This window comes from Leucopleurus acutus (assembly GCF_964270905.1).
Source record: "Leucopleurus acutus genome assembly, chromosome: 19".
Classification (NCBI taxonomy): Eukaryota; Metazoa; Chordata; class Mammalia; order Artiodactyla; family Delphinidae; genus Leucopleurus; species Leucopleurus acutus.
In genome coordinates this window covers 9007626-9020273 of record NC_139161.1, presented here as the reverse complement: position 1 = coordinate 9020273, position 12648 = coordinate 9007626, and the positions used below count along the sequence as shown (strand labels likewise).

At 40.8% G+C, this 12648-nt stretch overlaps 1 protein-coding gene across 2 annotated transcripts in view; it reads right to left on the bottom strand.

The window, feature by feature from the left end:
- The window catches only part of TNRC6C (trinucleotide repeat containing adaptor 6C), an 81083-nt gene extending 75788 nt beyond the window's left edge, over positions 1–5295 (bottom strand). For both annotated transcript variants that reach the window (XM_082860700.1, XM_082860701.1), the window contains exons 1-2: positions 5175–5295; positions 4407–4428 (exon numbers count right to left, since the gene is read on the bottom strand). In XM_082860700.1, the coding sequence (XP_082716826.1) occupies positions 4407–4428; positions 5175–5237 (85 nt within the window). In that variant the 5' untranslated portion in view covers positions 5238–5295. The remainder of the gene's footprint in view (positions 1–4406; positions 4429–5174) is intronic.
- Positions 5296–12648: the final 7353 nt, after the last annotated feature.

Genomic DNA, 12648 nt, shown 5'->3' with positions numbered 1-12648 from the left:
AACCATGAATCATGAATCATATGAAGTTGGAGCCATGTTGGGTCATCAAAATATTCACTTTTATACATGATATAATTAACTTTGAGCTTTTGGGATGAAAAATTATCTTTCTATTTTATGAATTTGAGAAAATCTGGCTAAAACCACTAAATTAAATCCACTTCACCTTTAGGAATATTATAGTTAATCCTAAAAAACCCCTTTAAATCCATGAAAAAACCCAGAAGACAATACGGAAAATTTAGGCTCATAAGGTCATCACATCACATGTAAAGCTATTATTTTCTCTGCCCAAATTAAGGGCAATGCCTCAAATAATGAACAGAGATTACTGATTACCGAAGCAAAACCCATTATAGTGTCCAACACTTAGACACTGGCTACTCCACAGCAGGGATACAATACACAAGTTAATGGTGTTTCGAAACAGGATTATATCTGATTCCTCTTCCCCCTAACTATGAGAACATCTAGGGTGTCACTAAGGCATTGTGTTCAGCTGGCTCTCTCATTGGTCACCAATGCAAAGACAATGTTTAGAAGAATTTACTAAGGACTGTTTTGTTTCTGAATAGGCTTATACAGAGGTTTTCAAGTTGCTTAGTGCAGCTCCTTGAGAGGCAAGGGATGGGGAAGTGTTTAATTAGGGGAAGCAGCAGAGAGTCCATATAAAATGCATATTTATGTATTCATAAGGAGATGCTTTCAAGGATGGTCAACAAAATGTTAACTGCTAAATATCTCAAGATGGAGGGATTTCACTGAACTTTAACTTCTTTTTAGACAATGAGAATATTATTACTTACATTTTTCATCACAGGAGGAAAAATAAGGAAAGGATGATTGAAACAACCCCACCCAAGACTAGAAAGCACTGAAGGAAAAGAGTTCCAGTCACAGAAACATGCTCAGATTCCTACAGTGCAGGATACTCAGGGGTACAGAAGGAGGAGGAAACTGGTGAAAGGAGAGGGTGAATCCACTATTTGCATAAAAGTCTCCAGCGCTTAACTAAGCAGAGAAAATGCAGCTCCCCCCTGACATCAGGGCAGAAATGCTGGGATGCTGGGCACAAATGCTGGCAGCACAGTGTTTCAAACAAACCAACTCGCTTGCCTGAATCTTAAAACAAAAAGAAAATGACCTTAACAAAGAAATCGCAAGGCAGGATTTGAAAAAAGAGGTACTAAATTTAATTTTACTTGTAATTCTGTAAAGCAGAATTTCTAGCACCTGGTTTTCAGATTGCAGTAGGGGAGGAGAAGCATGCTATATATTAGATTAAGCTAATGAAAAAATTTCCAGTGAGATTCAGTTCTTCATTTGTCTCTTAAATGAAGATTCATAGTCCAAGTTCAATGGTTATAACCAGATATAGAAAACTTTTTAAGCATAATTAATGCTATATGAAGACTCGTCTATCAAGAATGGATTAGGCTAGTTATTCTCTAGGAGAAAGCAGAAAGGTATAATATATGTATGTGTATAACATAAAGAGTTCCCTGAAAATGTTTAAAATAAATCAAAATTTAAAGAAGTTAAGTTTCAGTTATTGAGAAAATTAAGTCAAATATAATGCTAACTAGTGGAGGCACTGCTTTCCTAATGCCACTGTTTATGCATGTGTAATGCTGCAGAGCAAGGAAGTTACTAATTGATATGGTCTAGTTATCTAATTATCAAAATAAAATCAATTCAAACTTCTACTACGTTAATTGATTCAGTGTATTATATAACCTTAGTTATAACTGTAGCCTCTCTCTTAAGAGTATTCAACTCCTGGACTCACTCAAATTGCTAAACTCCTTCCTACATTCTAACAACTCAGGGCCCTGAGACTTCTGGGTGCTGCCTTGTGGTGAGAGCAGCGTTCTCCGGCTTCTTGTGGTTCTGAAGTGGGTCATCACATCTGGCCAGGAAGTCAGAGACCTGGCTCGGGAATCAGAGGCAGGACTGACCCAGCTCTGCTGCTCACTAGCTCTGTGACCTTATCTAAGTTACCATACCTCTCTGAGCATCCCTTTCCCGATACAGGATTGTTTTGAAGCATGGTAGGTACTGAGATACAGTAAATGCTTGATGAATGTCTGTCGTGTGCCCTTCCTGGATGCCGTAAGTTCAGGAAGATTCTGGGCACATCAGCCCTGCTGTTCACTAGCTATACAGTCTTGGGGGCATTGGGCAAACTCTCAGAGCTTCAGTTTACTCGTGTGGACACTGCAGACAGTGCCAACAACAACTGGAACTAATACATGTACAGGGTCTGTCTGAAAGCAGCTGCTGATGAGGGTGCCGGTCTCAGGCCTCCTGACTGCACACACAGAGCAAGGAGCTGGGCGTGTGAGAGCGAGCAAGGCAAACTTGGCCCTGCCCTTCTGGCTACACACAATAGAGTAGGGGAAAGACTCGAAAATGACAGAAGGTTAGGAAAGCGGACCTATTGCTCCGTGTGAGCACTCGTACTATTCCTACAATGTATCTCAACGTTCAGTCAGGCCCAGCTTGTGTTATTTAACACACATGTCCAGTTGGAAATTCAGAACCACCACCTTGCAGGCAGCTAATTTTGACTGGAACCAGTAATAATGGACAGTCTGAGAAAAATTTAGACCTTGGTGCTGCTCATATTTATTAATGAATTACCTAGCAGCACTGCTAGATTATTTATAATTCAAAAAGCATTTTTTATTGTTTAGAAGGACGTTAATAATCATCATTGTGTTCTGAGGCTAGTTATAGTTAGTACAGTTACTGGCAAACTGTATCCAAAGGCGCAGTATTTTAGAGAAGATAAAAGGAAAAGATAAAAACCCAGCAGGGTTTGCAGTCAGCAATGAAAATACTCATCAGAACAGCAACAGAAAATAATAGCTCTGTGGAAGGGGGCAGGACAATGCAATTCATGACCGCTATACAATCATAAGCAATTTGTGACTACTTCAAGAGAAAATAATTATTATGACAGTGACAACAGAACACTGCTGGTACTGAATCAGGTTGTAAAAACTTCTCAAAATGTTAAAAAAAAAAAAAAGGAAATAGATGATTCAGAGCAATAATTCTGTACTTTTAAATGACAATTTTAAGAAACCATTATTTCTCATTCAAGATCATAATTTCAAAACCACCATGTACCAGGGCCCTTCTGACAAGTGTTTTGTAAATTCACACTACCACTGAGAATGTAAGAGAGAAAAACGTCCTTTTTGAAAACTATGCTGTCTTTAAATATTCTTTTACATGAAATCCATCTCTTACCGTGGCTCTGCTGCGGAAGCTCTGCAGCCGCCTGCGCTGGGGTCAGATGCCCGGGCTCCCTCGAGGCCTGTCCTTACACTAACTCGAGGCCAAGAGCAAGCCACGTAAGTCACACTATCGGCCTCAGTTTCTTCACTGTCAATTAACACCTGCCCTGCTCAATCATGAAGTTCAAATGAGATAACATAAACTCCACTTTGAAAACTATAAATGTCAAACAAAAGTGGAGCCCTTCGCTGTGTCGCTGCCTGAGACACAAGCCTCTGCAGAGCATGTGTCTGTGTCTACATTTATATGTGACAGTCCAAAAGAAATAAAACTTACAATTAATCACAGGCAACCTCTAGTGAGCACCAGCTCTGTGCCAGGCACCAAGCCTTGTCCATGTGGATCTCATATAGTCGTGAGATAGCTCTGTGAGGTGGGAACCATTCACCCCTTACCCTTCTCATTGTAAACATGAGATACCCAAGGCTTAAAGATGTGAAGCGCCTTGCCCCAAATTAAACAGAGCTGGTCTATGCGAGTCCTGAGTGTGTGCTTCCCAGCACTGGACAGTCCCTGAACAAATCAAGTATGAAGTGCGGAGGCTCCGAGCGTGGCTTCCCTTCTGCTTGTCCTCCGGCACATCACACAGAGATGCCCAAGTTCCTGTGAGAACCACATATGTTCCCATCCACACCCATTAAGACAACCATACGCCAATTCTGGACTTGGAAAATAAAAAAGAAACCTTTCACACATTATTAAGCAAAAGGAAAGAATATACCTCTTTTTATTATAAATAGTCGGCAAAGAGAAATTGGAAGCTTTAAAAAAATTCAATGTCCTTTGGTCATTCTTACTCAAATTGGACCAACTTTATCAGCTTAATCCTTGATTGGTGGAAATCAAACCAAAGGAAAATTATAAAGCATTGTTTAGAAAGGTAATGTAACGTTCTTTAGGCATTTTAGATTAAGCATATGCCAATTAAATGCAGATGTAAAACCAGTGATAAATGAGGAATTTCACAGGGAAGAGTAAAAAGCAGATTCAAAGGCACGGTGACATTCTTTGTTTTTAACCACCAATTTAAAAAAAAAAGTCATCATCATAAACTTTGGTACTGTCATAAAACGTATCCCCCCACAATAAAGTAAACTTACCTTTGGTTTTTTGATCAGCAGCCTGAAAAAAAAAAATCAGAAACTCTTTAGGAATAATGTGTAGGATGTACACATCCATATGAAAGTTTATAAGCAGACTTTAATATTGGAAACTTTAAAAACAAGTTTTTGCCCAGTTACCTTATTAAAATTTACTACTGGGAAAAATGTATAATTGTCTACATTCTATTAATTATGTGCCAATATTGATCTAAAGGCAAAAAAAATCTATGTGGAAGCTCACTTAAACTCTATATTTTAATACAAACTAAAACGGATACAGTTTTAACTATAAGATGCATTAAACCAGGCAAGAACAATACAAATGGCATAACTTGGTACCTTAAATGCCCTAAAATTCAAGCATGGCCGTAAGATATACAGTAGGACTTTAGATTTTAATATTTACTAGTACAAGCTGTAAAAGAACACTTGCCAAAGCTGCAAAAATTATTTCTAGCTTTTCAAACAAAATCAGTTAAATGGCCCTTAGACATGGCTGCCCCGGACAGTTCAGTTTAAGTAAAATAGCACGGACATTCTTTACTACCAATGACTAAAATCAAAGTCCTTCAAAACACAGCTCTAGTATTTCTGAGTCCTTAAAAAAGACATTCTGTGGCTGTCACCTTTTATCTATATCACTAGCACTCTAGATTGAGCATAGTGAATTTTAAAAGTAATAACCGAACCTCTATAATGCAATGGCTATAATGCGGTGAGACACGAGTGATGACAGAAACAATGAACTAGGAACTCTAGCCAAACCTTTTTCTGAGCACCTTCCTTCTTTTTCTTTTCTTCCTGCTTTTTCTTTTTCTTTTCTTCCATCAAACGTTCCTCTTTTTGTGTTTCTTGTTCTTTCTCCCTATTAAAAATAAAATGGTATTAGTATAATGTCCATTTTAAAATGAAAAAATGAAAAAACATTAGCTGCAGAAAGTTTTAAGTCACACAGAGTTTCACACGTGGTATAAAGAAGGATATTTTTGAGAAGCAGTGTTAGAAATGGACCTTCACCCGTCCCCCCATCAGCTCCACTTCTCTGTTAAGTACTAGAGCACGTGGCCCTGACTTCTTTGGCAGTGTTCATTCACTGGCCCACATCTGTTGAACACCACCAACCTTTTATCAGGCAGTGTACCAGGAATTAAGGGTACAAGATGGAGAAAGACATAGTCCCTAGAATCCAGCCCCAGACCAGTATTTCTAGAAGTGCTGTCTCAGGGACCACCATCATCAGAATCTACCTATTAGAAGTGTAGATTCCTGGATCCCACACTAGCCCAACCAAATCAGAGCCTTTGGAGGTGATTCTTATGCACACCTTTTATGTTGGCTGGACAAAACAATTGTTTTTTAAACAAAGATCCCTACACAGCATGGTGAGCTACTATAAGGGTACACTGGAACATGGCATAGAACAACACTTGGAAGAGTGAGGTAGCCTATGAGCTACGGCTTAAATGTGGCAAAAGTGTTTGGCTGGCATGGGGTGCTGTGTCAGTTATCCATCTGCTGCCTGTCAGCTCCAGATTCACCCTCCGGCACACGCTTTGCCAATAATGGACCCGCCCCCTCAAGCACCTCTCCTTCCCTGTGAGCGCAATGCAGAGGCTTCCCAGTGAGGGGCGCTGGAGGGGCCTGCAGCAGCAAGGGGCCGTCCCACTGCCTCTGGCACCTGCAGGGTGGGGTCAGCATGTGGCTATGAGGACACCTGGTGAGGACCCCAGCCACGGAGCAAGAAAGGGCAGTCTCTTAGCAACCTTGCAGCTCTGGCGTGATCTCGTGTCACCTTCCAGGGACCCTGTCAACACAGACATTGTGCACTGCGGGCCTCCTGCTACTCGCCCCACTCCCACACCAGTCTCTGTGGCCTTCTCCCAATGATGTGGCCGCGGCCCTCCTGACGGGGATGCCACGTGCTCCGTGCCCGTGGCACTGCCACTGCCACGTTGTCTTCACACCTGCACGCCTGGCCATCAACTGCAGCTCGCCACCAGGAGGTCTGCCACCAGGGCTCCCACCTCCTGTGTGCCCCTGTGGCGGGCTACTGGCTTTCCCGGGCTGGAGGAGTGCTTCCTTCCTGCTGCCAGCAACTGCCCACTGGCTGACCTGGGCGAAGCTGGGAGCCACTCTGCCATCCAGCGGGCTGCACCTACAGCTTCTTCAGTGAGTGGGAGCTCCAGCCTTGGGGAGGGGCCACCTCCAATTGGCCCTTCCTCAGGTTCTCTCCCTCAGCCCTAGCTAGCTCTGCAGTTGTTCTCTTACCACAGTTTAATTACTCTTTACAATAAACGTTCCCCGTTTATATCACCACGTAGTTTCTGCGTCCTCACTGGGCCAGACTGACACAAGTGGGAAGGAGGGTTTAATAGACTAAAGCAGAAGGAGCAACGTGCACAAAGGCCTCAGCAAACCTCACTGTCCACACACCACTGCTGTTTAACTTATTAATTCTGGAGTTTGTTTTCAACCTGTAAATGTGTTTACAACTACTACATGCACAGGGGGTCTCAACCTAGTGTCAGTTGGCACGTTATTTGAATACCATCGTAATAAAAATAACTCAAATCAACAAGGTGCTGGTGGTGATGGGGGGCACTCAGAGCTTATTCTTCCTTTAAAACAGTGGTTCTTGGCTGCTCGTAAGAATCACCTGGGAAGTTTTAAAAACTCGCAATGCCAAGGCTGTATCCCTTTTCAGTGAAATCAGGGAATTGAACTCAGACATCAGCAGTTTTAAAAGCTTCCAGATGACTCCAATGTCCGACCGAGGCTGAGAAACAACTTTTAAAAGGAAGTCAGTACATTTCCCAAGCTTGGGAACCAGCTATTATTCATTGCCTTAGATGACACCTTCCAGGAATATTTTCATGTTAAAGGATGCAGGGACACTAAGAAATCTGTGTTTAAATATTCTTACAAGGTACAGGCAAGCCCTGTGAGTGATGGGTTGTTGCTGTAATCACCATGCTACTGCCACACATCTAGGGAAAAAGTGAACAAATGTTCACTAGGAATGTAGTGTCTGTCCACCGCTACTGTTATACTTTCTTAATCTACAGCATAATGAAAGCCTTATCTTCAGATATTAAACTTAATAAAGAAGGCAAGTAGAGCTACATTTAAAAAAAGGCATTCTATAGGAGATGGAATAAAAAGGATTTTTGCTTGATTGGATTACTCTGAAAGTTAAATTAATTAGAACCAGCTATTCCCCCAGGAGTACAGTTAAGGTTTTACTGTACTGGTAAAATAAAGTGCTGTAAATAAACAGCTCACGTAGCCCTGAGATATCTTACACTTCTCCTGCCTGAGCTCATGTTCCTATGACAAAGCACGATTCAAATGTATGAACTTTAATGAAGTTTTTATCTAATATCCCCCCACCTAGCACTAATTTCTTCTACCTCTACAATTTTTCATTAATAACTTAAAAAAATCAACACTGAATCTTTTTTTTTTTTTTTTTTTTTTTTTTTTTGCGGTATGTGGGCCTCTCACTGTTGTGGCCTCTCCCGTTCCGGAGCACAGGCTCCGGACGCGCAGGCTCAGCGGCCATGGCTCACGGGTCCAGCCGCTCTGCGGCATGTGGGATCTTCCCGGACCGGGGCACGAACCCGTGTCCCCTGCATCGGCAGGCGGACTCTCAACCACTGCGCCACCAGGGAAGCCCTGAATCTCATTTTTATTTGTAAAGTAATACATGCTCATGAGAAAACATAAACGGTGCAAAAGATACGTTAACAAAAAGACAGATTCTTCCTTCTCCAGTGTCCGCAGGCTCTCTCCTTGGAGGTAAGGAGTTTTTTAAAGAACATTCTCTATGTGAATATGCGGTTGTGTATCTTTAAAAATGCTTGGATTCCTATTTCTTATCAATTTGAGATAGTAACAATTTAATTTCTATAATGATGGATACGGATTTGGTTCTTCAGACCCCTATCTTCCACCCCATCACTGCTTTGAGTTCAAACGATGAATGGCATTTGCTTTAAAAACAGTATGTTAATGTTCGCTGCAGAGCTAGGTAGGGTACTGTGAGGACATTTAACTTCTTGTGTAGCTGCTTTTTTTCTAGAGTTCTTAACTGTTCTTCTTTTCCTTTTGCAATATCCTCCTTACAAAAATTGTTTTTGTTTTTTACACAACCACCCTCCTCCAGTTTAAAAACATGAGCCCTCTCCTCAACTGCATTTCCCAAACTCCTTTCCAGAGCCTCAGTCCAGCTCACTCAGTCGGGAGCACTCTGCTAGAGTTTTCTAATACCCTCTAGTTATTTTAATAAAAAGAAAATTTTGGGGCTTCCCTGGTGGCTCAGTGGTTGAGAGTCCGCCTGCCGATGCAGGGGACATGGGTTCGTGCCCCGGTCCGGGAAGATCCCACATGCCGCGGAGCGGCTGGGCCCGTAAGCCATGGCCGCTAAGCCTGCGCGTCCGGAGCCTGTGCTCCGCCGCAACGGGAGAGGCCACAACAGTGAGAGCCCCGCGTACAGCAAAAAAAAAAAAAAAAAAAAAAATTTAATTGTGGTAAACTATACATAAAATTTGCAATCTTAACCATTTTTACGCGTACAGTTCAGTAATGTTAGTCACATGGTTGTACTACCAATCTCCAGAACTCTTTTCATCTTGCAAATGTGAAACTCTGTGCCCAAGAAACAACTCCCCACTACACGCCCCCTCTCCCCAGGCCGTGGCAACCACCATTCTATTTTCTGTTTCTATTAATCTGACTAACCCTAAGTACCACATTGTGGTTTTGATTCGCAGTTCCCTAATGGTAGTGATATCAAGCATCTTTTCATATGCTTCTTGGACATTTGTGTATCTTTTGGGGGCCTACTCTTTTATCATAGTTTACATATTCCTTATTTTTAACTCTGTATCACTGTGTCATTTCTATCAATCCAGATTGATACAGTGGGAAAGGAGGAACTAACAGACTAAGCAGAAGGAACAGTGTGTGCAAACTCCTCATCATTGCCCATCCATGAATGCTGACCTAAACTTACTAATTCGGTCATCTTGTGACTTCCCTTGTTTTCCTCCTTGAATGATGCCCTCAAGTTATGCTGGAATTGGCTACCTTTTTGTTTCACTGATGGTTTGGCTGAGCATAAATTCTAGGTTGAAAATCAAGTCTGAAGGCACAGTGCCCCTGTATTCTAGCATCCATACCTACTCAAGAGAAGTCTGATGTCATTTTGCTTTTTTAGTCCTTTCTAGGTGCTTTCCCCCCCTCCAAAGCTTCTTTTCACCCCTGGGATTCTGAAATTTCATGATGATGTGCACCTTGGTATCTGCTCCCCCATTATTTGTGCTTAGTATTTGGCTGATGCTTTCAATATAGAGACATTTCTTTCAGTTCTCTATTTTATTGAAAACATCTTCTGTTTTCTAAACAACACGTATTAAGTTCCTTGGAGGGATCATCATGATTTATCTTTATGTTTTCTACTCTTTTTTGTTATTGTTCTCAGTTTTCTGAGTGCTTAACTGAACTTGGTGTTCCAGTCCTTCTACTGAGCTTCTTATTCCATGATATTAAAATTTTATATAACTTTCTTATTCTCCAGTTGCTCTTTTCCCACAATACTGGGTTCTTGTTTTATGGACGCAAATCATTTTTATGCTAGCAGAAGATATTAATTAGGGTTTTTCTGAAGTTCTGCTAAATTTTCTGCATTATTTCCTTTCTGAACAGTTCTTCCCTTAGACTCCCTTTGATGTAAGAGACTTTTCTCAATTGTCTGGTCATCTTTGGTTTGACCGTTCAGGGTCAAAAAAAACAAAACAAAAAACCAATTATTTTTGTGTGCATGGGCTGGACTTGTTTCCTCATTGGCTTTGCTTTAGGGAGACAGGTTGGGGAGCTGGCTATGTTGCTAAAGTAGCCTCAAAGATGAAAACATGCAGCCTTTCCCCTGATTACCAGGGTGCTTTATTCAAAGTATTAGCTACTAGACCTTAACCACCTAGAACTGCTGAAATTTTCGATGTCATTATTCTGAATTCTGACCATAACCTCCTCTCCTTACTATTTCCACTGTACCCATTCATTATCTTTACCAAAAACTCCTATTCCTTGTCTTCCATTTTCTTCTAAGCTATTTTCATCAGTTCCTTTACTAGAGAGCCTAAACCTTAAGATCATCTCATATGTTCACTAATTCAGTCACTCAGGAACTATACAACTAGCATATGTTATTTACTGTGGTAGGCACCAGGGACAAAAAGAGCGATTGATTCATTTAACAAATATTATAGCAGAGATTACAGCAGTGACAAGGCAGAGTTCATACGCTTTTAAGGATATTCATATAAATAATGCATCAAATAAATGATCACTATTACAGCAGTGATATGTACAAAATGCAACGAGAACATAAAAGTCTGCTGGGTGATGCCCTCCTGCTTATGTTATCTTTCTATTATAGTTAAGGGGACCTTATGTCCTGCTTTAATGAACACTGTGTGCTTCCTTCTGTACTCTGGGCTGTAAGAACCTTGGTGGCAGGACTGTCTTCTGTCTCTGTGGCACCAAGAAAAGCCTGTCATCATTCAGGACATTTCTAGTACCAACTTCTGGTCCATAATCTCAGGTGAAATTTATACTGGAAAAAAATCTTCTATATTTTCTTTTCAAGGGAAACTTTATTTTCTGAAATGACCAAGTAATATTTAATAAATTTCTATCTACCTTTTGAGGCTAGTACGAAGATTATAAACTGTATTTTTTTTCCTATGTGGAGAAGTTGTGAGATTTACAAGTCAAGCTGTAAGGGAAATAAAGAAGAGGGATAGCCAGGTTGGGAGAATTTCACTTTTAAATTTTAATTTCAACTTAAAAAATTAAATTTAAATACATATGACTTTATATACATGTGTACATACAATCTTATCTATTTTTTCCCAATATAACCTTTGCTTTTGTTTCTCATTTGCTTGGCATCCCTTACTCATTCTTCCTTCTCCCTCCACATCCATCTCAAAGGTTCACTTCTCCACCTCTCTTCCAGATGACCCATGTAGCCACCGAGTTCATACCCTTCTGTGCCTCTCTCCATGCTCATGTAATTATATGGAAACATACATACCTATATACGTTTACAAAGGATTTTATCTGATCATTGTTCTGTAACACAGGGATCATGTTATGTAAACTTTTTTGCATCTTGCTCTTCTCATTCAGTATATGTCTCTCTCTCCTCATCCCCTCTCCCAACTGACAGATCTAATCCATATCCATTATTTCTAATGGCTACATAATATACCATGGTGTGAATGTTACCATATTCTATTCAGTTATTCCTCTATTCATACACATTCACTTCATTTCCAGTTTATCACCATTACAAGTAACTCCAGCTTTAGTCTATCTAGCTTCTGCTAAAGAGAACAACATTGCTTTGATTAGTGATATAGCTAATGCTTCAGTAATAGTGAAAACTAGGTAAGGAGAAATCTCATTCGGGGATCAACTTCAGGACCCAGAGCAAGTCTGAAGGGGCAAAGTGGACATAAATTACCTCTACTCTGTGTGGCAAGGCATACTGTCATGGGTCCCTAGTATACTGAATTCTACTGGAAAGAAAATATTTTTAATAATCTGGATTTTCCAGATGCATACTTCCTTTACTCTCAAATAGTTTAGCAATCGCTGGATTAGGAGGCTTTGGGTGGAGAAAGAGCCACACTCGTATTTTGGAGGCAGCCAGAAGAAGGAAGGGTCGGGAGGTAGGAGACTGCCCTTAAGTGGAGCCTCTATGGGTATCAATCATCTCAGTATTCCTAGCTAACTACACCTTTTCCCAGGGAAACATGATTTGACAGCTGTAGCCACCCTACACCAAAGTATTCTAGGTGGGAAGTCTTCCAAATTTCCAGTCTTTTATTAGTTGATTACTCCCTTTTTGCAAATGAACGGGATTCAAAAAAGAGGGTGGGCTTGTTTTTGCCTGTGAGGTTTAGTCACCAGAAACTGTAACCTGGTTTCACCTACAGGACACATCACAGCTTATGCTCTGAAGTTAGACTCCAATGTCATGTCATTAAAATATTCACTAATTCAGTGTGTATGTGTGTGTGTGTGTGTGTGCGCGTGTGTGCGCGCGCGTGTGTGTGTGTTATATGCCATTATATACAGTTTGGCTAATTCAATTAGAATTTCCTGGCAGGGTTTACGTTAGGAAGAGCTGGTTAAGTGTTATCAGACAAAATTAAAAAGGGAAGGGGAA